At 38.5% G+C, this 26772-nt stretch overlaps 1 protein-coding gene across 1 annotated transcript in view; it reads right to left on the bottom strand.

Annotated features, from left to right (window-relative positions):
* Positions 1 to 26772, bottom strand: part of TXK (TXK tyrosine kinase) — a gene marked incomplete at its 5' end in the record, with an annotated part of 71276 nt that overhangs the window by 31277 nt on the left and 13227 nt on the right. The window contains 5 exons of the mRNA XM_081237238.1: positions 15496 to 15550; positions 20215 to 20280; positions 22857 to 23062; positions 23770 to 23872; positions 25272 to 25320. Of these exons, the coding sequence (XP_081093364.1) occupies positions 15496 to 15550; positions 20215 to 20280; positions 22857 to 23062; positions 23770 to 23872; positions 25272 to 25320 (479 nt within the window). The remainder of the gene's footprint in view (positions 1 to 15495; positions 15551 to 20214; positions 20281 to 22856; positions 23063 to 23769; positions 23873 to 25271; positions 25321 to 26772) is intronic.

Below are 26772 nucleotides of genomic sequence, written 5' to 3'. Positions count from 1 at the left end.
ATGAGATATCACCTCACACCTGTCAGAATGGCTGTCATCAAAAAGACAACAAATATCAAGTGTTGGCAAGGATGTGGAGAAAAGAGAACACTTGTGTACTATTGATGGAATTATAAATTGGTGCAACCACTATGGAAAATAGTATGTAGATTCCTCAAAAAATTTAAAATAGAACTACCGTATGATTCAGCAATTCTACTTCTGGATATTTACCTAAAGAAAAAGAAAGCACTGTGAGAAGATATATGCACACCAATGTTCATAGCAGCACTATTTGCAATAGCCAAGATATGGAAGCAACCTAAGTGTCCATCAACAGATGAATGGATAAAGAAGATGTGGTACATATATATACAATGGAATATTACTTAGCCATAAAAAAAGAACGAAATCTTGCGATTTGTGACATGGGTGGACCTAGAGGGTGTTATGCTAAGTGAAATAAGCCAGACAGAGAAAGACAAAGCATATGATGTCACCTATATGTGAAATCTAAAAAACAAAGCAAACAAGCCAACAAAAGAAAAACAGACTCATAGATACAGAGAACGAATGGGTGGTTGCCAGATGGGAGGGGGTTGGGAGGGGGCATGAAATAGGTGAAGGGGACTGCATTACAAGCCTCCAGTTATAAAATAAATAAGCCACAGGGATGTAATATATAACATAAGAAATAGTCAATAATATTGTAATAACTTTGTAAAGGACAGATGGTGACTTAACAGTGATCATTTCATAATGTATGCAAATATCAAATCACTATGCAGTACACCTGAAACTAATACAATATTGTATGTCAACCATATTTCAATTAAGAAAGGAAATTCAAATAAAAATGAAAAAATCTAGAAATTAATAAGGAAACACTACATATCAGGACCTCTGTTATATAGGCCAGGCAATACTCAGAAGTAAATTCACAGTCTCATTATTTATATCAATAAATGAAAGGAATACAAAATAAACAGATCCAACTCAAGAAGTTAGGTTAAGAATTATAAAATAAACCCAAGTAAAGTAGAAGAAAAGATCTAGAGCCTGTCATACAGAATGAAGTAAGTCAGAAAGAGAAAAACAAATATCGTATATTAACGCATGTATGTGGAACCTAGAAAAATGGTACAGATGAACCGGTTTGCAAGGCAGAAGTTGAGACACAGATGTAGAGAACAAACGTATGGACACCAAGGGGGGAGAACCGCAGTGGGGTGGGAGCGGTGGTGTGTTGAATTGGGCAATTGGGATTGACATGTAGACACTGCTGTGTATAAAATTGATGACTGATAAGAACCTGCAGTACAAAAAAAAAAAACACAAACAACTAATATTAAACTTTCTTTGGGTTACTTGTATGGAAATATGTTAATATAAATGTTTCAGACATTACGTGAAATTTCTAAAAATCTTATATGTTCTGGTATAACAATATAAGTCATAATTCTAGTTATTACTTTAAAATGTATATCTCAGAAATAACTAAATTTCCTTAACAATTGCATTATTAGAAAAAAATAAAGATAAAAGCAGAAAATAATAAATTATAAAAACAAAAATATAATACAGTAAGTAATTAAATTCAAAGTCTGGTTGTCTAGGGAAAATCAATAAAATAGATAAACTGCTACTTAATCTAATCAATAAATAATGGGGGTAATCTATTAAAAAATAAGTCACAAGCATCCAGAAAAAAATTAAAGAATCTTCTTGACTCTATAAAGTACATTTGAAAACTTGAATAAAATGGGTAATTAGCTACCAAAACATAAAATTTATCAAAATTGATTCCAGAAAAGCTAGAAATCTTACTGAACCAATTGAACTGAAACATGGATAAGGTTTTAAAAGAGCTACAGAGCCCCCGGAGGAAGATGGCGGAAGAGTAAGACGCGGAGATCACCTTCCTCCCCACAGATACATCAGAAATTCATCTAGACGTGGAACAACTCCTACAGAACACCTACTGAACGCTGACAGAAGACCTCAGACCCCCCAAAAGGCAAGAAGCTCCCCACATACCTGGGTAGGGCAAAAGAAAAAAAGAATAAACAGAGACAATAGGATAGGGACGGGACCTGCACCAGTGGGAGGGAGCCGTGAAGGGGGGAAGGTTTCCACACACTACAAGCCCCTTCGCGGGCGGAGACTGCAGGTGGCGGAGGGGGAAAGCTTCGGAGTAGCGGAGGAGAGCACAGCAACAGGGGTGCGGAGGGCAAAGAGGAGAGATTCTGGCACAGAGGACCGGTGCCCTCAGGCACACACCAGCCCGAGAGGCTTGTCTGCTCGGCCGCCGTGGCGGGCGGGGCTGGGAGCTGAGGCTCGGGTATCGGCTTTCAGTCGGAGCGCAGGGAGAGGACTGGGGCTGGCGGCAGGAAGAGAGCCTGAAGGGGTTAGTGCACCTCGGCTAGCCCGGAGGGAGTCCGGGGAAAGGGTCTGGAGCTGCTGAAGAGGCAAGAGACTTTTTTCCCTTTTGTTTCCTGGTGCGCGAGGAGAGGGCATTAAGAGGGCTGCTTGGGGAAGCGCCGGAGACAGGCACGAGCCGCGGGTAAGGCACGGACCTCGGAGACGGGCGTGGGGCGCCGCCGCCGCCGCCGCCGCCCGCCGCCGCCCGCCGCCGCGGCCCGCCGCCGCCGCCGCCGCCGCAGCCACCGCCGCCCGCCGCGGCCCGCCGCCGCCGCCGCCGCTGCCGCCGCCGCCGCGGGGCCTGTGTGCGAGCGCGGGTCACTGTCCGCCCCGCCTTCCGGGGGGCCTGTGCACCCCGCCACTGCCGGGGTCCCCGAGACCCGGGGACGGCTTTCCCGGGAAAGCGCACGGAGCGCCTCGGGCTGCTGCAACGTCACGCCGGCCTCTGCCGCCGCAGGCCCGCCCCACACTGCGCGCCCCTCCCTCCCCTCTGCCTGAGTGAGCCAGAGCCCCCGAATCAGCGGCTCCTTTAAACCCGTCCTGTCTGAGCGAAGAACGGACGCCCTCCGGCGACCTACGCGCAGAGGCGGGGCCAGGTGCAAGGCTGAGACCCGGGAGCTGTGAGAGCAGAGGCAGGGAAATCTCTCTGTGCAGCCTCGGAGGCAGCGGATTAAAGCTCCACGGTCCATTTGATGTGCCCTGCGTCTGTGGAGTGCATGAATGGACAGCGAATCATCCCAAATTGAGGAAGTGGACTTTGAGGACAAGATTTAAGACTTTACCCCCTTTTCCTCTTTTTACAACGAATTATTCCAAATTAAGGAGGTGGACTTAGAGAGCAAGATTTCAGACTTCTCGCCCTTTTCCTCTTTTTACAACGAATTATCCCAAATTGAGGAGGTGGACTTGGAGAGCAAGATTTTTGATTTTTCCCCCTGCTCTCTTTTTGTGAATGTGTATGTGTAATCTTCTGTGTAAGATTCTCTCTGTATAGCTTTGCTTCCACCATATGTCCCAGGGTTCTATCGGTCCGGTTTTTTTTTTTTTTTTTTAATAATTACTTTCTAATTTTAATAACGCTACTATATTTCATACTTTATTCTATTTTACTTTACCTGCTCTTTCTTTTTTTCCTACTCTCCCTTCCTCCCTCCCTCCCTCCGCTCCTCCTTTCCTTCTTTCTTTTTCTTTCCTCCCTCCCACCCTTCTTCTTTCCACTTGCTTTTTCTTTCCTTCCTCCCTCCCTCCTGTCTTTCTTCCTTTCCTTCCTCCCTCCCTCCCTCCTTTCTTTCCTTCTTTCTTTCCATCCTTCCTCCCTCCCTCCCTCCTTTCTTTCTTCCTTCCTTCCTTCCTTCCTTTCTTCCCTTCTTCCTTTCTTTCCCTCTCTCTTTCTTTCTTCTACTAATTCTTTCTTTCTACTTTTTCTCCCTGTTATTCTGAGCCGGGTGGATGAAAGGCTCTTGGTGCTGCAGCCAGGAGCCAGTGCTGTGCCTCTGAAGTGGGAGAGCCAACTTCAGGACACGGGTCCACAAGAGACCTCCCAGCTCCACATAATATCAAGCAGCGAAAATCTCCCAGAGATCTCCATCCCAACACCAGCACCCAGCTTCAGTCAACGACCAGCAAGCTACAATGCGGGTCACCCTATGCCAAGCAACTAGCAAGGCAGGAACACAACCCCACCCATTAGCAGAGAGGCTACCTAAAAACATAATAAGGCCATAGGCACCCCAAAACACACCACCAGACGTGGACCTGTCCACCAGAAAGACAAGATCGAGCCTCAACCAGCAGAGCACAGGAATTAGTCCCCCCCACCAGGAAGCCTACACAACCTACTGAAACAACCTTAGCCACTGGGGTCAGACACCAAAAACAACGGGAACTACGAATCTGCAGCCGGCAAAAAGGAGACCCCAAACACAGTAACATAAGCAAAATGAGAAGGCAGAAAAACACACAGCAGGTGAAGGAGCAAGATAAACACCTACCAGACCTAACAAATGAAGAGGTAATAGGCAGTCTTCCTAAAAAAGAATTCAGAATAATGATAGTAAAGCTGATCCAAGATTCTATTTCCAAGATCCATAATCTTGGAAATAGAATAGACAACATGCAAGAAACAGTTAACAAGGACCTAGAAGAACTAAAGATGAATCAAGCATCGATTAAAAACACAATAAATGAAATGAAAAATACTCTAGATGGGATCAATAGCAGAATAACTGAGGCAGAAGAACGGATAAGTGAGGTGGAAGATAAAATAGTGGAAATAACTGATGCAGAGCAAAATAAAGAAAAAAGAATGAAAAGAACAGAGGAGAGTCTCAGAGACCTCTGGGACAACATTAAACGCACCAACATTCGAATTATAGGGGTTCCAGAAGAAGAAGAGAAAAAGAAAGGGACTGAGAAAATATTTGAAGAGATTATAGTTGAAAACTTCCCCAATATGGGAAAGGAAATAGTTAATCAAGTCCAGGAGGCACAGAGAGTCCCATACAGAATAAATCCAAGGAGAAATACACCAAGACACATATTAATCAAACTGTCAAAAATTAAACACAAAGAAATCATATTAAAAGCAGCAAGGCAAAAACAACAAATAACACACAAGGGAATCCCCATCAGGTTAACAGCTGATCTCTCAGCAGAAACCCTACAAGCCAGAAGGGAGTGGCAGGACATAATTAAAGTGATGAAGGAGAGAAACCTGCAACCTAGATTACTCTACCCAGCAAGGATCTCATTCAGATTTGATGGAGAAATTAAAACCTTTACAGACAAGCAAAAGCTGAGAGAGTTCAGCACCACCAAACCAGCTTTACAACAAATGCTAAAGGAACTTCTCTAGGCAAGAAACACAACAGAAGGAATATACCTACAATAACGAACCCAAAGCAATTAAGGAAATGGGAATAGGAACATACATATCAATAATTACCTTAAATGTAAATGGACTAAATGCTCCCACCAAAAGACACAGAGTGGCTGAATGGATACAAAAACAAGACCCATATATATGCTGTCTACAAGAGACACACTTCAGACCTAGAGACACATACAGATTGAAAGTAAAGGGATGGAAAAAGATATTCCATGCAAATGGAAATCAAAAGAAAGCTGGAGTAGCAATTCTTATATCAGACAAAATAGACTTTAAAATAAAGACTATTAGAAGAGACAAGGAAGGACACTACATAACGATAAAGGGATCGATCCAAGAAGAAGATATAACAATTGTAAATATTTATGCACCCAACATAGGAGCACCTCAATACATAAGGCAAATACTAACAGCCATAAAAGGGGAAATCGACAGTAACACAATCATAGTAGGGGACTTTAACACCCCACTTTCACCCATGGACAGATCATCCAAAATGAAAATAAATAAGGAAACACAAGCTTTAAATGATACATTAAACAGATGGACTTAGTTGATATTTATAGGACATTCCATCCAAAAACAACAGAATACACATTTTTCTCAAGTGCTCATGGAACATTCTCCAGGATAGATCATATCTTGGGTCACAAATCAAGCCTCGGTAATTTTAAGAAAATTGAAATTGTATCAAGTATCTTCTCCGACCACAATGCTATGAGACTAGACATCAATTACAGGAAAAGATCTGTAAAAAATACAAACACATGGAGGCTAAACAATACACTACTCAATAACGAAGTGATCACTGAAGAAATCAAAGAGGAAATTAAAAAATACCTAGAAACAAATGACAATGGAGACACGACGACCCAAAACCTATGGGACGCAGCAAAAGCAGTTCTAAGGGGGAAGTTTATAGCAATACAATCCTACCTTAAGAAACAGGAAGCATTTCGAGTAAACAACCTGACCCTGCACCTAAAGCAATTAGAGAAAGAAGAACAAAAATACCCCAAAGCTAGCAGAAGGAAAGAAATCATAAAGATCAGATCAGAAATAAATGAAAAAGAAATGAAGGAAACGATAGCAAAGATCAATAAAACTAAAAGCTGGTTCTTTGAGAAGATAAACAAAATTGATAAACCATTAGCCAGACTCATCAAGAAAAAAAGGGAGAAGACTCAAATCAATAGAATTAGAAATGAAAAAGGAGAAGTAACAACTGACACTGCAGAAATACAAAAGATTATGAGAGATTACTATAAGCAACTCTATTCCAATAAAATGGACAACCTGGAAGAAATGGACACATTCTTAGAAATGCACAACCTGCCAAGACTGACTCAGGAAGAAATAGAAAATATGAATAGACCAATCACAAGCACTGAAATTGAAACTGTGATTAAAAATCTTCCATCAAACAAAAGCCCAGGACCAGATGGCTTCACAGGTGAATTCTATCAAACATTTAGAGAAGAGCTAACACCTATCCTTCTCAAACTCTTCCAAAATATAGCAGAGGGAGGAACACTCCCAAACTCATTCTACGAGGCCGACATCACCTTGATACCAAAACCAGGCAAGGATGTCACAAAGAAAGAAAACTACAGGCCAATATCACTGATGAACATAGATGCAAAAATCCTCAACAAAATACTAGCAAACAGAATCCAACAGCACATTAAAAGGATCATACACCATGATCAAGTGGGGTTTATCCCAGGAATGCAAGGATTCTTCAATATACGCAAATCAATCAATGTAATTCACCATATTAACAAGTTGAAGGAGAAAAACCATATGATCATCTCAATAGATGCAGAGAAAGCTTTCGACAAAATTCAACACCCATTTATGATAAAAACCCTGCAGAAAGTAGGTATAGAGGGATCTTTCCTCAACATAATAAAGGCCATATATGACAAACCCACAGCCAACAGTGTCCTCAATGGTGAAAAACTGAAACCATTTCCACTAAGATCAGGAACAAGACAAGGCTGCCCACTCTCACCACTCTTATTCAACATAGTTTTGGAAGTTTTAGCCACAGCAATCAGAGAAGAAAAGGAAATAAAAGGAATCCAAATTGGAAAAGAAGAAGTAAAGCTGCCACTGTTTGCAGATGACATGATACTATACATAGAGAATCCTAAAGATGCTACCGAAAAACTACTAGAGCTAATCAATGAATTTGGTAAAGTAGCAGGATATAAAATTAATGTACAGAAATCTCTGGCATTCCTGTACACTAATGATGAAAAATCTGAAAATGAAATCAAGAAAACACTCCCATTTACCATCGCAACAAAAAGAATAAAATATCTAGGAATAAACCTACCTAAGGAGACAAAAGACCTGTATGCAGAAAACTATAAGACACTGATGAAAGAAATTAAAGATGATACAAATAGATGGAGAGATATACCATGCTCCTGGATTGGAAGAATCAATATTGTGAAAATGACTCTACTACCCAAAGCAATCTACAGATTCAATGCAATCCCTATCAAACTACCAATGGCATTTTTCACAGAACTAGAACAAAAAATTTCAAAATTTGTTTGGAAAAACAAAAGGCCCCGAATAGCTAAAGCAATCTTGAGAACGAAAAACGGAGCTGGAGGAATCAGGCTCCCTGACTTCAGACTATACTACAAAGCTACAGTAATTAAGGCAGTCTGGTACTGGCATAAAAACAGAAAGATAGATCAGTGGATCAGGATAGAAAGCCCAGAGATAAACCCACGCACATATGGCCAACTTATCTTTGATAAAGGAGGCAGGAATGTACAGTGGAGAAAGGACAGCCTCTTCAATAAGTGGTGCTGGGAAAACTGGACAGGGACATGTAAAAGTTTGAGATTAGATCATTCCCTAGCACCATACACAAAAATAAGCTCAAAATGGATTAAAGACTTAAATGTAAGGCCAGAAACTATCAAACTCTTAGAGGAAAACATAGGTAGAACACTCTATGACATAAATCACAGCAAGATCCTTTTGGACCCACCTCCTAGAGAAATGGAAATAAAAACAAAGATAAACAAATGGGACCTAATGAAACTTCAAAGCTTTTGCACAGCAAAGGAAACCATAAAGAAGACCAAAAGACAACCCTCAGAATGGGAGAAAATATTTGCAAATGAAGCAACTGACAAAGGATTAATCTCCAAAATTTATAAACAGCTCATGCAGCTCAATAGCAAAAAAACAGACAACCCAATCCAAAAATGGGCAGAAGACTTAAATAGGCATTTCTCCAAAGAAGATATACAGACTGCCAACAAACACATGAAAGAATGCTCAACATCATTAATCATTAGAGAAATGCAAATCAAAACTACAATGAGATATCATCTCACACCAGTCAGAATGGCCATCATCAAGAAATCTAGAAACAATAAATGCTGGAGAGGGTGTGGAGAAAAGGGAACACTCTTGCACTGCTGGTGGGAATGTGAATTGGTACAGCCACTATGGAGAACGGTATGGAGGTTCCTTAAAAAACTACCAATAGAACTACCATATGACCCAGCAATCCCACTACTGGGCATATACCCTGAGAAAACCATAATTCAAAAAGAGACATGTACCAAAATGTTCATTGCAGCTCTATTCACAATAGCCCGGAGCTGGAAACAACCTAAGTGTCCATCATCGGATGAATGGATAAAGAAGATGTGGCACATATATACAATGGAATATTACTCAGCCATAAAAAGAAACGAAACTGAGCTATTTGTAATGAGGTGGATAGACCTAGAGTCTGTCATACAGAGTGAAGTTAGTCAGAAAGAGAAAGACAAATACCGTATGCTAACACATATATACGGAATTTAAAAAAAAAAAATGTCATGAAGAACCTAGGGGCAAAACGGGAATAAAGACACAGACCTACTTGGGAATGGACTTGAGGATATGCGGAGGGGGAAGGGTAAGCTGTGACAAAGCGAAAGAGAGGCATGGACATATATACACTACCAAACGTAAGGTAGATAGATAGTGGGAAGCAGCCGCAGAGCACAGGGAGATCAGCTCGGTGCTTTGTGACCGCCTGGAGGGGTGGGATGGGGAGGGTGGGAGGGAGGGAGATGCATGAGGGAAGGGATGTGGGAACAGATGTATATGTATGACTGATTCACTTTGTTATAAAGCAGAAACTAATTAAAAAAATAAATAAATAAACTTTAAAAAAAAAAAAAAAGAGCTACAACATTAAAAAGCACCATAGTTACACATTGTTATGTTACTAAATTTTAAAGAAATGATAGATCAATTAAGTAATTCCAGAGCATATGAAAGAAGAAAAACTTCTAAATCATACAAAGTGGTTTAACATCCATACCAACAACACGGCAAAGATTGTGTACAAAAGGGAAAACAACTAACCAGTCTTCACTTATATCAATGCAAAAATCCTAACTAGGGGCTTCCCTGGTGGCGCAGTGGTTGAGAGTCCGCCTGCCGATGCAGGTGACACGGGTTCGTGCCCCGGTCCGGGAAGATGCCACATGCCGCGGAGTGGCTGGGCCCGTGAGCCATGGCCACTGAGCCTGCGTGTCAGGAGCCTGTGCTCCGCAACAGGAGAGGCCACAACAAGTAAGAGGCCTGTGTACCACAAAAAAAAAAAAAAAAAAAAATCCTAACTAAATGTTAACAAACTGAATCCAGTAGCACAATAAAAGAATAATACACCATGACCAAGAGGGATTACATACAAGAATGCACAAGTAATTTAACATTAGGGATTTTATTAATATGATTCATCATTTAATAGATCTGAGGAGAAAAATCTCATGAAGAACTCCATAGATGTTGAAGAAGCATTTGACAATTTCAACTTATATTATCAGGATTTTCTTATTTTTCATAAAATGGGAATATATGTGTACTTCTTTAACACAATAGCCCTATTTACTTTAGTCCCAAGTCCAGCATCATGTTTTATGTAGAAATCATTCTAACTAAAACCAGGAAAAAAGAAATACCCACTGTCAGCCCTGGTATTTAATTCTGTTCTGAGATACTAGCCAGTGCAATTAAATGAGGCAGAAATTAGCAACACTGATTTAAAATTGTAAAAGAGGGTTGAAATAATCACTGTTTGTTGTTGATAAGATTACATACCTGAAACCCAAGAGAATTACCTGAAAAAATACTACAAAAATTTTTTGAATTCATCTAAGTTATCAGTTACAAACTAATTCACAGAAATCAAGAGGTTTCAAAAGTAAAATTAACAAGATAAGCCCATTTATAATAGTAACAAAAAGATAAAATACCTTAAAATAAACTTAAAAATCCATGTGCAAGGGCTAAATGAAGAAAACCTTAAAATGCTCCTGAAAAATACAAAAGTATTTGCTTTTTCTTATTAGGTCTTAAATCCATCTAAGATCTGTTTTTGCTTGATGTAGGGATCTAATTTTAATTTTTTCTATATGAGTAACTAATATATGGGTCCTGGAACAAATTGGGCCCTAAACCCCACTGATCTGTAATGCATGAACAGTTTTCTCTAAATTAATCTGTAAATTTAATGCAACCAACAGGAAAGTTTTTTAAATGAGGCAAAGTAATCCTGAAGTTCATATGGACAAAATATGTATCTCCAGAATGTTTCTAAAAAAGAAGAAAGGAGGCTAGCCACACCAGAGAAAGGTTCAGTGTTTAAAACATTATAATGGCAGAACCATGAACAGACAGGCTGATCAATGAAACCATGTAGTAAGTCCAGACATAGTTTTTTGTGTTTATGATGAAAGTGGCATCTCAAATCGATGCAGACAAGAAGGACACTTGGTAAAGAAAAAAATTAACTTGGATCCAAACCTCATGATAACAGGAAAAATTACAAATGGATCAAACATGTATATATAAAAAATAAAGCCACTAAAGTAGTCAAGAAACATGGGAATTTTTTTTTATAACCTTTGAGTGGACAAGGCAATTCTAACCTGACACAAACCCTGAAGTATTACAAAAATGTGTCTTAAAAATTCAAATACTATTCACGGCAAAAAAAAAAAAAAAAGACAAAGCAAAAATTGGAGAAAGTATTGCCACGTATCACAAAGAGTTAATTTCCTCAATATAGCTACCTAAGTACTACAAATTGTGAGGGAAGCATCAAAAAAACCCACAGAAAATTTTGCAAAGGATATGGACAACTACAGAAAAGGAATACAAATGTATAGACTTTAATATAGAAAAAACTGCTTAACATTCCTAGAATAAGAGAAAAGCAAATTAAATCCACACTGAGATGAGATGTAAGAAAGCAAAGTTCCAAATGTTTCATTAAAACGCTTGCTGAAGAGGTTGTGGGAAAATAAGCACTCTCTTACATGTCTAAATGTAAGACAGATATATAAATTGATACAACTCTTATAGAGGGCATTGTGATATCTAACAAAATTGGAAATGTGCATTCTCTTTGACCCAGAATTTCCACCTTTGGTGATTTATTCTACAAATATTCTCACATAAATGGAAAGAAGACAAATGTGTTGGTTACCTATGGCAGGACTGTTTTAATAGTAAAGAAGTACATACTACTTAAATTTCTATGATGAAGGATAGGTTAAATAAATTGTGACAGGGACTTCCCTGATGGCGCAGTGGTTAAGAATCCACCTGCCAATGCCCTGGTCTGGGAAGATCCCACATGCCGCGGAGTAACTAAGCCCGAGTGCCACTACTGCTGAGCGTAGGCTCTAGAGTCTGAAAGCCACAACTGTTGAAGCCCACACACCTAGAGCCCGTGCTCTCCAACAAGAGAAGCCACTGCAATGAGAAGCCCGCGCACCGCAACGAAGACCCAATGCAGCCAAAAATTAATTAATTAATTAATTAATTAAAAAAAATAAATTGTGACACGTTCATGCTAAGAAATACTATGCAGGTGTAAAATGAATGAGAACACTTTACGTACTGATGTGGAAAGATTCCTAAAATATACTATTAAGTGAAAAAAAGTAATGTACAGAAAAGTATAAAAATTATGTTACCATTTGCGTAAAAATAACACAAGAAAATATTGATATATTGTACTTGCCTGTATATGTAGTAAATATCTGTGAAAGGACACAAAACAAGGTAATAATAGTAGTTTGTCTATGGGGAGGGAAATTGATGGGTTGGAGACAAGGACGAAAGAAAATTCAAAGTCCTTCCTTTTGATTTTTGAAGTATAAAAATTTACTGAAATATGAAATTAATAAAATTATAAGATACTTCTATAAATAATTTATGCAATAAATTTTAAAATAAATATAAAATAGGAAATTCCTTAGGTAAATATAAATTAAATCCCCCCAAAAACGCAAACAGGAATGGAAATTAAATTGTAATCAAATATCTATCTGTTTGAAAATGCAGCTTGCTAGACTATTTTACAAAAGATATATCTAACCTTCAAGAAACAGATAACTTCTATCTAATATAACAATTCCAGAGATTGGAAAAAGAGATAAAAACCCCACATCCCAACTCATTTTATGATGCTAGTATAACTTTTATACTAAAACCAGACAAAGAGAACAGAAAATTAGAAGCCAGGCTAACTTTGAACTTAATAGGACAAATGCTAAATAAAATATTAGGAGACCCAAACCAGCAATATATATTTTAAATGCCTCATAACTAAATAGGATTTAAACCAGGCATATTTTTAAAAATAAAAATTAGAAAATATGTAAATTACAAAAATATTTTAAGATATAGAGGAAAAATATGTGTATATTTAAAATATCACACACACTCTTCAGACAGATTAAAGATCTAAATGTGAAAAGCACATCTTTAAAACATTTAAAGAAAAATACAAAATTCCTTTATTACTTTGGGAGAGAGAGGACTCTCTTACAGTAAATAAAACAAAAAGCAGAGATCATAAAGGAAAATATTGAGAAATTTGACATTAACATTTAAAAAATTCTGTATATTAAAACAGACTAAAGTTTTATAAAAAGCCAGAAACCAAAAAAAATATAGTTGTAACACATAACTGCCAGAAGATTGGTATTCAGAACATATTTTTAAAATACATATTGATCAGTGTAAGAAATGCAAACACACTACAGAAAAATGAACAAAGGATATTAACAGGCATGTAACAGCAGAGACAGCTGGCCAAAAGACACATGAAACGTTACTCAGTCGAACTGTTTACCAAGGAAATGCACATTTTTACAAATATATAAAATTTCTCATTCAATGAATTAGAAAAAAAGAAGTGTAAAACTACCAGCTGTTGGCAAGAATGTAGGGAACCAGTTTTTCTCATTCCCTGAAGAGTATAAATTAGTACAAGTACTTTGAATCATGATTTGAATACACACTATCTAGTAATGTTAAATCTGCACATACCCTCTGACCAGATGGTTTTATTTTGGGGTGTAACTGAAAGAACCCCTTGCCCTTGTGTACAAAATGACATACACAAGGAAGTTCTTTGCGGTACTGTTTGTAATATTAAAAAATAAGAAATGATTTGGATGTTTATCTATAGTGAAATGGATACATTTTTATATACTCATATCATGAAATATTATACAGCAGTTAAAGGAATGTGATCCATGTGTACCCATATGAATTAAATTGAAAATATAATGTTTAATTTAAAAATCAACACACGTATGATCCCCTTAATGTCAAATGTTAAAACACATAAAATAACACTATAGGTTGTCTATGCACACACATATGATAAAAATTAAACACATGGACAAAATGGGAACACACCCTTCTACTGTGGTTGCCTCTGCCGAGTGAGTGAGGACCAGAAAGATGAGGGAGGGGGTGGGCTTTAATTGTATCTGTAATGTCTTATTTTGTTAAGAATGTTATGACCAGATGTTACTATTGATATTTACAATATCTGGGTTGTGGGTATGGGAAGGTTTGCTACAAAATTCTCCATTCTAGCCTTTGTAGGGAGGTCAGACACTTGCCCTGTTCTGGTTTCCTCTCAGATGTAGAACCTCACGTAGAACCTGCCCAGCCCAGAGATTCAGGCCATATTACCTGTGACCAGCTTGCTTACTGTGGACCTACTTTTCGACTTTCCTTCTCCACTTCTGCCTGCCTGTCATCACATCTTCTTTGTCCATTCTGCACCCACTAATGTATAATGTCACCATGCCAGGCAGATATTGCATTTGCTGCCATGCTCCATTTCCTTGCAGCCAGTGAGGCCAGGCCAGACCTCCAGCCTCTGCCCCACCACCACCTGAGGCTGGTCTGTGTCCCTCGTGCTCAGCCTATCCCCCAGCTACTAACTGGACCATCCCTGTGTCCTGAGCCATTACTGGCACTGCGTTTTGAGATACAGAACGGATTCTTTCTCACTCATATTTCTAGATTTCCTCAACATCCGACATCAGGTCATAATGACACATATACTTCTCACTTACTTTCTAGTTCTGACTGTACATTTACCCACAGTTGATATTTACCGTCAGCTGGAAATTTAAACTATACACAGTTTTGTTTTGTTTTGACCTAGATGAGCAGTTTTTTTTTTTTTGCGGTACGCGGGCCTCTCACCGTTGCGGCCTCTCCCATTGCGGAGCACAGGCTCAGCAGCCATGGCTCACGGGCCCAGCCGCTCCGCGGCATGTGGGATCTTCCCGGGCCGGGGCACGAACCCGCATCCCCTGCATCGGCAGGCGGACTCTCAACCACTGCGCCACCAGGGAAGCCCCTAGATGAGCAGTTTTGATCTGAGTTTGATATTTTGGCTACTCCACTCATCTTTTGTTCCCAAAGAACGAAAGTGCAGCCCCGTGTATTTTTCTATATCTGTGTTTTTCACGAGTCTAAGCTAAGCTCAGAAGGGCAGACTATATATTGGACTGTCACTCATGCAAAGGTATACAGGCAATTCAAACAGAGACCCTTCTGGCAGAATGCACTTCAGAGTGAATGAAGGAGTTTTAGTATGTTAGAGTTGAAATCATTTCAGGAGAAAGACATTTCTGAAATTATGGTGAAAATCAATGAAAAACATGATTTGATACAAAGATATCTAGTTTACGACTTAGAAAATGTGTAGTAGAGATGAAGTTGTAACAATATTTTAGAACTAAAAAAACAAAACCAGCAAGTAATACAACTTTTTAGTTGGGTAAAGTCTTTATAATGTGACTCTCTCAGAAATTTTGAAAATATTCACAAATTTATTCACAAATAAATTGAATTACCTCTTGTCTCAAAAGACGTTCTGCCTGATTTCTGGTGATATTTCTATGGTACCACCTGTAAAATTAATAAAAATAATTTTTAAATGTTATGTTCCATTTCTCTCCAGGAAAAAAACAAACAAACAAACCCAAGCTGCTCCATTTCCTTCATTTTTAAAAACTTTCTCCAGAACTGATTTTAGAAAACGGAGTGATTTTTAATTCAGATAAACAATAACGTACTGTAATGTGTCAGTTAGTTTAATACAGTTTTACTGACTGCAAGCCAAGATCTCACTTATTCTATCACATCTCAATTCAGCTTTCTGACACACACACACTTAGTATATACTTTTGAATGATTTAACCTCCTGAAAATGTCCATAAAAGGTATGTGGTTAGGCAGTCATCATCTTCAATAAACACCTTACGGAGCTTTGGTTAAACAAACTAAAAACTAGCCATTTCTTTCCCCTCAGGAACATCTTGTTTACATGCTTATATATGTGTTATGTTATCTTTCTGAACTTAAAACTCACACCAACTTATCTGACTCTCCTAAGTTTGTTACCCTGTGGTAAAGTCAGTGGTTTGATAGCGTAAACAGAACCAATATACAAATCACCCTGCCCCAATCCCTCACGGGCCTCATGGTGGTCCTCCTTCTCCCCTCGCTTACTAAGCTTGGGCCACACTGGGAATCTTTCCTGGCTCAAACTCACCAAGCCCTTTTCCGCCTCCGACCTTGCTGTTATCTCTGCATGAACCCATCATTAAATGACTTTAAAATACCAGAGCTACACACAGTAATCATAATTAAGTAACACTGTAATTTAAACATATGGTTTGGTGTAACAACACAATCAGTAGGCAAATGTGGTACAGGAAAGAGAGAGGAAACGGTAGAACAAGGAAAGAGACAGAAAAATGGAAAAGCTTTCATTTCGAAACAAGATTTTAAAAAGGAGTTAATCTAATTTTACCAGAAATAATATTTTTGTGGACAGTGGAAGGAAGAGTGCATATATAACCATGCATTAAGTCAAGTGGGGGGAGCCCAAAGGTGGCTGATTGAAACTCATACCTGCCTTGGAGGATGGAACCTATCTCATCATGTGGACTTCCCCTAACCTTCAATAGTAGAAAGTCGCCACTAAATTAGAATGGTCAGGTTCTTTAAATACTAATGCCCTCGAATTGAAAACAGTCTTTTAAAAAGATGAACCACAGAGAATAGGGGATGATTACAGATGATTCTAATCAAAGTAATATGCCTATATGACTACTTACTGCTAGTGGAAACAAGAGTAACTGTGATGTTAAACTGTGCATATCATTCAGTACTTTTTAATGACTATTCATATTGTGGAAGGGAATTTCAAGATGAGTCTGAGACCTCTTGCTGTAGAAAGAAGAAATTCTTTCAGAATAAATGAGGCAGAGTTAAAGACACAGGGAACCAATTTAATGGGGCCCCCCACTGGCTAAGTTCTGAAATGTGGATGCTAAAAGGAGAATGATGATTATAGCTCACTGAAATAACTGAAGCTGTAAAAAGCCAAGACTGCATAATGATACTCGAAAGGGGAGAGATTAACATAAATTGATTTTTTTCTAAATAATGTTTTTTACCTGCTACTGTGTTGGTGTTAATTTTGTTGCTTTGTACTTATTTATTATAGTGATAAATAAAATAAATATATTAATTTTGACTAAATATAAATTAAAAATCCATCCATGTGGAAGTCATACTTAGAATGACTTCAAAGCAGTAACAAAAGAGCCAGATAGACATATATGATGAATTTAAGACCCTTTAAAATAATGCAGAATTCCATCTACATTATAATGATATATGCAAGGCAGGAAAAGATAGGATGAATGCAATTTAGAGGAGGTGGGAGCATGGTATTTCAGAATTTCATCTCTTTAAATCAGTTGGTAAAAGTTAGAAGAGTTTTTGTTCTCTTTTGCTTTTTTCAAATAGGTAAGGCTGTAACTCCTTTACTGAGACAACACTGATTATAAAACTAATATTGAGGGACTTCCCTGGTGGTGCAGTGGTTAAGAATCCACCTGCCAATGCAGGGGACACGGGTTCGAGCCCTGGTCTGGGAAGATTCCACATGCTGTGGAGCACCTAAGCCCCTGTGCCACAACTACTGAGTCTGTGCTCTACAGCCTGTGAGCCACAACTGCTGAAGCCCGCGCACCTAGAGCCCATGGTCCGCAACAAGAGAAACCAACGCAATGAGAAGCCCGTGCACCGCAACGAAGAGCAGCGCCCGCTCGCTGCAACTAGAGAAAGCCCACGCACAGCAACAAAGACCCAACGCAGCCAAAAATAAATAAATAAATAGTAAATAAATTTTTAAAAAATTTAAAAAAAAACTAACATTGAATGATTTCAATAGAAGCCCCAATACACAGGATTGTGGTGGGCCTTCTACTGACATATTAAAAAAAATCCTGGCTCAAACTCACCAGGATTGGACTCAGTACGTCCAACTGTGGTTGAGTACAACCATCTTATATATATGTAAGCCTCCCATGTGCCATTGATTTCTGATCAATAAGTAACAGTATTGTGGTCTTGAGTTTCAGCCCTAGAAACCCTATTAGGTCTGAGAATGTTAATCTGCTTCTCTGAGTGACTTTCTAACCCTGAGAAAGTTAAGCACTCAGTGTAGAGACAATTAGATAAATCAGACTCATATTTCCATAGCTCAGGATAATCAATGTTTGCTATTTAAAATATCTATAATTTTAAGAGAATCTGGCATATCCGGTTTTTGTCTTTGATTTAAAATTTATAATTAATCTTAAACTTGTTATTTGAAGTTTGAGGGAATTTAACCAATTTTTAAAATGACATCATATGGATAAGAGAACTCGATTTACCACATATATCTGTTTCACTTATTACACTTCCAGGATCATGTAAGGACTTACAAAGGGCTATTACAGTTGCAAATTTGCCCTGTCAGGCATGTGAAGTACAATACTTAAAAAGAAAACTGAATTTATTCAGTTTATCAATGCAAGTTAGATGTTTCCAGAAATTTAATTAACTGAGCTTATAAATAGGATGGATTATTTAAAGACATTTCACATGTTGAGTATGAATTAAGGTGACTGTTCTTAATTTTTTAGATTTATGAGTAGTATATCAAGACTTACAAGTTAAATCTGAAGGCTTACTGAAAACCAGGGTTTTATGCTGTAATGTTGATAATTTGGATATTAATTTCAAACCAAAGTAGTCATAAATATTTCTCTGAATAAAGGTTCCCCCGAAATGTCAGAAGCCCATGTGGACACAGCATTCCTTCCCCACTCAGCCCCTAACTCCCTCCTGTCCCCTTTAGGCCTCAAGTCACTTCCTCAGAAAGGTCTTCCCCACCCAACACACTCATTTAAATTATATCCCCTTCCCTCTCCCTGTGTCCCATACTGTTCCTTCATAATACCACAATTTAAAATGATATATTTATTTGTGAATTCAGGGTTGTTTAATGTCTATTTTCCCATGAAGCCGTAAGTTGCACGAAGGCAGGGACTGCTTCTGTGTATTCTGTATTGTGTTTCCAAGGCCTGGAACAGCTAACATCTGGTACATCCTAAGTGCATGATAAAAAAGACTGAACAAATAAATTGACTGGAGGACTGAAGTATCTATGAATGTAGTACACCTGTAATACTAGGCAAGGTGGACCAAACTGTAAATGCCTTTCCTGTTCATTTCACAGTTCAAGATGGGTCTGAGCCCTAGTCCAGGAAGATCCCACATGCCACGGAGCAACTGGGCCCCTGCGCCACAGCTAGTAAGCCTGCTCTCTAGAGCCCGCGAGCCACAACTACTGAAGCCTGCGCGCCTAGAGCCCGTGCTCCACAACAAGAGAAGCCACCACAGTGAGAAGCCCGTGCGCTGCAACGAAGAGTAGCCCACGCTCGCCGCTACTAGAGAAAGCCCGCGCGCAGCAACGGAGACCCAATGCAGCCAAAAATAAATAAAAATAAATAAATTTAATATCTCAACCTTAGTTTCTGATCTGCAGAATGAGGGGCAGAATGATCTGAAGAATGACTGCTAAGATTTCCATCTTCTAAATCTATAAGGGTAGCAAGAATGTATTTCTAAGCAGAACTCTAGTAACATACCAAAGTTCTTCCAAACTACAACATTAGCCTACTTCTCAAGTTCTTTGATTTCTAAAACATTTCAAAACATGAGCCAAATACAGTAATGTGTCTATATATTAAGTCTAATTTCATTTATGCACAATTAATGCCATTTTTAATTTTTTAAAATGTTTTGGCCACACTGCACGGCATGAGGGATCTTAGTACCCTGACCAGGAATCGAACCCATGACCCTTGCAGTGTAGGTGCAGAGTCTTAACCACTGGACCACCAGGGAAGTCCCCATTTTTTAAATAATAACTTTTCCATTTAGGACATGCATTAAAATAAGTGCAAGATGAGTGTTTGGTTTCACATTGTCACTGTCAAAATTTTTTTTAATTGGCTGTACAAAACAAAAGTGATTTTAAGAAAAAGAAGTTTCTGAATTAACCATTATAAGGATCAAAGATCTCTTAGTCTAAAGCTGCCAACCATGTTACCTTCTTTTCCTTACTTTGGTCTTACAGACCAAAAACGCTATGTATACTTATAAGCTGCCCAAATGTACATAATTTTCATAGATTAACCATAGGACATATTTTGGAGGACACTTACTCATATATTTCTAAGTTGGTTGGTTTGTTTTCAGTCACATAGTTGCTTGGAATTAAGCCTTCATTCCTACAAAGACAAAGCAAAAATCAAAATGCATGGCACATTTGTGGCATTATTGTGGCAAAAATCCTTTTAAAAACCTCAAGGATGCGAGGGAAAATCAAATTCATTTGACTAATTAAATTGTTGAAAGAAGAAAGAAAAGTTTTTTCATTTCAACCAAAATCTCTGCATGATAAATACTAAGTTTCTGACTTATAATGTGAATAGTTTAAGACATTTTCTCACAAAAATCTTTGCAAAGAGGAAAAGGTGTACTTACGTGATCACTGGGACATCACAGTGACTAGATTAAAAGCATACCAATTACAAAGATATTGACTTAATTCTTTTTAATTGCCACAGAGTATTCCACAGAATAGATATTCTAGTTTAGCCACGCCCCTATTACAGCAAAGCTGGAAAGACATACTTGAATATGCCTTCTTGTGTACAAGTAAAAGTATTTCTCTAAGACAGATACCAAGCAGGGAAACTGCTGGGTCACAGAGTATGTACATCTTTCAGTAGATACAGTAAATTGCTGTTGAAAGGAAATGTACCAATTTATACACTCATCGGCAGGGGAGGGGTTTCTCTTTTCCTATACCTTCATCAATGAAATCTGAAATTTAAAATTATGAAAAGATCTCCAAGACATGTTATTGAGGAATACAAGCAAGTTGCAGAGCAATGCATAAAGTATGGTCAGATTTAGGTAAATTATATCTGCAAACAATACCATATGTTTCAATGAGTGCACTGAGAATGATCTGGACAAGTACTCACTAAATGAATAATGGTGCTTCCTTTTGGGAAAGAGACTGGGTTTGGAGATGTGGCAAAGCACAGTTTGGGTACTATTTATCATGTTTAAATACTAAAAAAAAAAAAAACTATATTCAGTTATTAACTTTGAAGTTAAAAATTGTTGTTGTTTCTCTTTAAGTCTGAGTCATGCCAATAGGCCACCTGCAGCAGTAGCTAATTACACAGCCCTGAACCTACTAACTTAGTGTGATCACTGGAACATCATACCTCTTTTCCCACTGAAAAGTCTCCATCACATGTTGAGACTCAATCAAGAACTGGTTAACACAGCCAAATCATCAGGAAAATATAAATAAAGAGGTAAGTATGTACTTCTGATGCTTAGACACTTTTAATCTCCAAATCTTGACAAGGATCAGAAATCAATGCCAGCATTCTTTCCCAGAAAGCTCACATACTCCTCAGAATTCTTCTCTACCCAGGACTCCAGTCTGGCATTAGAAATCTATTGCAACTGACACAAAGAAGTCTTATTGCATCCCAGGGTCTTTTTTCTTTCCAATTTAATTCAGAAACTATTGCAATGTTTACTTCCAAAACTAGTCATTGTAGAAATATGAAAATGAATAAGATACTGTTTCTGTTTCTATCTCAGAGCTTAACAGGAAAAAAATTCAAATTGCCAAAGAAAGCACAAATTAGAATAAGAACTTGTATGGTAGGAACTATCATTCCCATTTTACAAATAAAGAAACAAAAATTCATTAAAAATAGAACTACCATATGATCCAGCAATTCTGCTTCTAGGTATTTATCTGAAGAAAATGAAAACACTAAAAGATATACGCACCCCCATGTTCATTACAGCACTATTTACAATAGCCAAGATGTGGAAACAACCTAAGTGTCCACTGATGCATCGATGAGTGGATAAAGAAAATGTGGTATGTATCTCTACAATGGAATATTCAGCCATAAAAAGAAGAAAATCTTGTCATTTACAACAACATAGATGGACCTGGAGAGCACTATGCTAAGTGAAGTAAGTCAGACAAAGACAAATACTGTATGGTCTCACTTACATGTGAAATCTTTTAAAAAATGAAAAATTGAAGAAACAAACAAACAAGCTCATAGATAGAAAGAACAGATTGGCAGTTGCCAGAAGCAGGGGTGGGTGGGGGTGAACTGGGTGAAGTGGATCAGAAGGTATAAAACTCCCGCTACAGAATAAATATGTCTTGGGGATATAATGTATAGAATGGTGACTGTAGTTAATAGTACTGTATTGCATGTTTGAAAGTTGCTAAGAGAATAAATAAAAGTTCATAAAAGTTCTCATCACAAGAAAAAAAAGTTGTAACTATGTATGGTGATGAATGTTAACTAGACTTGTAGTGAGAATTTCACAATATATATAAATATTGAATCATTATGTTGTATACTTAAAACTAATATAATGTTATATGTCAATTAAAACTGAGAAGAAAGAGAGAAAGGAAGGAAAGGAGAGAAGGAGGGAGGGAGGGAGGGAGGGAGGGAGGGAGGGAAACAGAGAAGGTAAGTGACTTGCCCAAGGACACACAACAGTACGCGGCAGCATCAGGATATAAAGCCACATGTACCTAGTTTGGAGAGTCTGCCTGAAATCACGGTGCTATAATGCTCTTTCATACAGATGGGGAGGTGTGGGAACAGCTTCTGTTTCATTTACAAGGAAGAGTTATAAACCTGGATTAAATGAGCCGCTAAACGGAGTCTATGTCATGTTTCAGAAGTCTTCAGAGAATGAAAGATGAGAGATTTGGTAAAGACTAAGCCATCAGTCTTACCCCAAGCGGTCTCTTGCCTTCCACCAGTGAGGATTACACTTCTCCAAGATCAGGTATTCCTCTGCTCTCTTTAAGGCTAAATCACAGGGCTCTCTGGGCAGGAAATCATACAGTGCCTTGACTTGGATCTTCTCTTCAGCAAACTCAGAGGGTGGGAGGGGAGGCAGCGGCTTGTGTTTTGATGGCTGCACTCGGCCCCTGTTGGACTGTAAAAACTAAAGAGTGAGTCATTGTGCTATTGTTTTAGTGATCTGTACTAAAAAAGAATCGAGATAGAGCATATTTGCCTGCCCCCTCACTTCTCCCAGCCAGCTGCACCAAAGCAGAAGCCCAGGTGGGATAAAGGCAGGAAATGACTAACTACAGAACAACTTCCAGATCCAGCAACACACTCATCATTTTGTAAATTCTCAAGACCACCAATTCTCTTGCCAGCATTGTACTGAATTTTTTTCATGTCACAATTCTTAAAATTTTATTTCCTCCTTAATAGTTTCACTTCGAGGATTCTTCTCTCTTGGAAAAAGAAAAACAGCTCTTCCCTTTCGTGTGCTGTAAGCTTGTGTTTGGGTTTAACACACTTCCCAAGAAAACTGATTCTCCGCCACTGAACTGAAAATTAATCCTGGCCTCAAAATGGCAGTAGCCAGAATACATTTTTTCCCAATTTCAAGTTCTGCCAAAACATAGCAGAGTAGTCTATTTTAACTGTTTTTGTTGGTTGGTTGGTTGGTTGGTTTTTGTCTTTCACTTTCTTCTAGGACATCGATTCACTAAATGTTTACTGAGAACTCATTATGTGCCAACCACGATACTAGGTTCTGGGCATGGCAGCAAACGGTACCTCATGAGGCACAGACCCTAAAAATGCCACCGTCCTCAACCCCTTCACCCCCACCAAAACGATACTCACTTGCTTCTTACTTGGCAATTCACTGAACCATGGTCTGCGATGCTGCGTGTATTTTTCTGAAAGTTCTTCATCTTTGCTAAGGCTTATTTGTGTCCTCACTTGTCTGACATTGAAAAATAATCATGTTACAAATGATTACTTGTACTCAAGTTATCTATGAATCTACTAGATTATCACAAACTAGTAGAAAAATCTCCTTCCTATTTTTTTTTTTTTAGAAGACTTCCAAACTCCATTTCCTTGAACAAGGTACTACCTCTCAGAACTTCATTTTTTTTAATCTGGGAACTAGAGATGCTACGGGCATATAGAGTTGTTATGAAATAAAATTGAGAAAACATATCATGTGCCCAATACAGTGCCTGGTGCATATTAAGGGCGTACAATTATAATCATGATAATGAAGATCTTACTCTGTGTCAGGCACAGTGTTTATCATTTTACATGCATCACCTCATTCGATGGTATCTATTGTTATAAGTAGATATGGTGTAGCGATAAGAACATGAGTTTAGATCCCAGATCTACCATTTTCATAGTGTGGCCTTGGGTAAGCAATGTAACCTCTCTAAGCCTCAATTTCCTCATCTGTATAATGGGGATTGTAAAAAAAAAAAAAAGGTGGTTTTGAGAGTTACTTGAGCTAAAATATGCAAACTTCTTAGCACAGTCTGACATATAGAACACTCCCATTAAATGTTGGCTCTTAGGGGCTTCCCTGGTGGTGCAGTGGTTGACAGTCTGCCTGCTAATGCAGGGGACACGGGTTCGAGCCCTGGTCTGAGAGGATCCCACATGCCACGGAGCAGCTGAGCCCATGAGCCACAACTGCTGAGTCTGCGCGTCTGGAGCCTGTGCTCCGCAACAGGAGAGGTTGCGATAGTGAGAGGCCCGCGCACCGCGATGAAGAGTGGCCCCCGCTTGCCACAACTGGAGAAAGCCCTAGCACAGAAACGAAGACCCAACACAGCAAAAATAAATAAATAACTTAATAAACTCCTACCCCCAACATCTTCAAAAAAAAAAAAAAGAGTAATACTTGAAAAAAAGAAAATGTTGGCTCTTATTATTATCATGATGCGCTGGATTTTATCCTTATACAACATTTGCTGGGCACCAAAGTGTAAAACACACTGATAGTTTGGGGGAGATACTCAAATAAACAAGACAGGATTCTTACCCGTAAAAGGTAAAAACTACAGAGTGAAACACAGACATATAAATAGCATACATGAAATAAGTATTAAATAAAGAACCAAGCCGTGTGCTCTGGGAACACAATGGAAGGAGCAATTAAATCCAAGAGGATCAAGGAAGCATCACAGACCTGACATTTGACCTATAGCTAGCTTTAAATGAATGGCCATTCAACAGGAAGAAAATGGGAGTGGGGTTTCCCAGGCAGAGGCAACAGCAGATACAAAGAGATGTGGAGACTCGACAGACAATAAAGAAAAGGAATGAATTAATTTCCAAGAAGTTGCCCTTGGAAGAAGACTTACCGCTTCTGCACGGAACAGCAACAGCAGAAAATCGACTGGATGGTATTATCTGAAAAGCAGATCATTCTCAACTGTTAGGAAGCCGTGAGTTCGTGATATTGGATAGAGGAGGCTGCTGGTGCTAGTCCAAAGGAGGAAATCCCTGAAGGTATGGGTGACAGAAAGTATTGCAAAGGATATGCAAAGTCTTGACCGTGCCCTTCTTCACTAGTAGAAGATGAAAAACTGTCTCTAACACAAAAAGAAGTTACTGGCACCCCGGCCACTGTGGTTTCCCTTCTCAGGCTCTTGTTCCTGGGTCTGGTTTCATGCATTTCCTCAGTCTGTGAATGATAAATGACCACTGTATTCCTCTTTACCTTGATCAGGGCTAATGTCAGTTGACAAGTATACAAAAGAATATGATTCCAGAAACAATGTTCTCCTAGGAAATCTGTTAGCAGGGATTTTGAATTAGGTCCATAGCATTTCTTCAAAAATATTTTAATATATATTTTATATATTTACATAAAGTAATATAAATATATTTAATATATTATATAATTTAACATATTTATTTTATTTTTATATATTATGTATCAAAATACATTTATACCTTTTTGGCTCTCAAATTTTCTATGGATTAGGTCTAAACATAAACTGAATATTTAAAGAAAGCACTAGCTATCTAGTAAATCTGGGTCATGCTTACACTTCTACTGTCAAGTTTAATCTTTATTTAAGTTAGACCATTTGCCTTTTTCAAACCATAAATTTTGAATTTATCAAAAGCTGTTTATGTTCATAGAATCTGCATTTCACAGCGGCACTTTCTCATATTGACCCCTGAAAATGAAGCATTGTTAAGGAAGCAGAGTACATTAGACATGAGCATTAGCTTTGAGGTTAGAAAGATCTAAGGATGAATTCTAGCTGGGGGGTAGGGGGGAGGGCGCTGACTATATCTGGGATAAGTCCCTTTACTTCTCTATCTCTTTGTTTTCCTATCTGTGAAAACAAGATAATCATACCTACCCCCTTTGAGAAGCCTTAAGGGGCAGAGGTTAATCTCCAACTTTGTGGGTTTGGGCAAGTTACTTAACTGTTCTGTGCTTAAGTTTCCTCATCTGTAAAATGGGAATAATAGGATACTAGGCACGTAAGGCTACTATGAGGATTAACCGAATGAATTCATATAAAGCACGCAGAACAATACCAGGTATATATCAATAGTAAGAGGGTAATCAAGAAGACCTATTATCATTATAGGGTTGTTGAGAAGATTAAATTAGATATTTTCTCTAAAGTCCTGGAACATGGAAGAGGGGTACAAGCAGAAGACACCTGGTACAATCTACCCCTCAGCATCCACTCTATGCCTCCAGAACAAGGGATGAAATAGAGCTACCATATTATCACCAGACGATGTCAATTTGATCATATTCCCACCTGAAACCTAGTACATTAACCACCATTTGGATTCTTAAGTCAGGTAGAGAAGGAAACGAGGAGAAAAGAAGAG

This window comes from Mesoplodon bidens (genome assembly GCF_964165515.1).
Source record: "Mesoplodon bidens genome assembly, chromosome: 1".
Classification (NCBI taxonomy): Eukaryota; Metazoa; Chordata; class Mammalia; order Artiodactyla; family Ziphiidae; genus Mesoplodon; species Mesoplodon bidens.
This window is presented reverse-complemented; position numbering and strand designations above follow the sequence as displayed.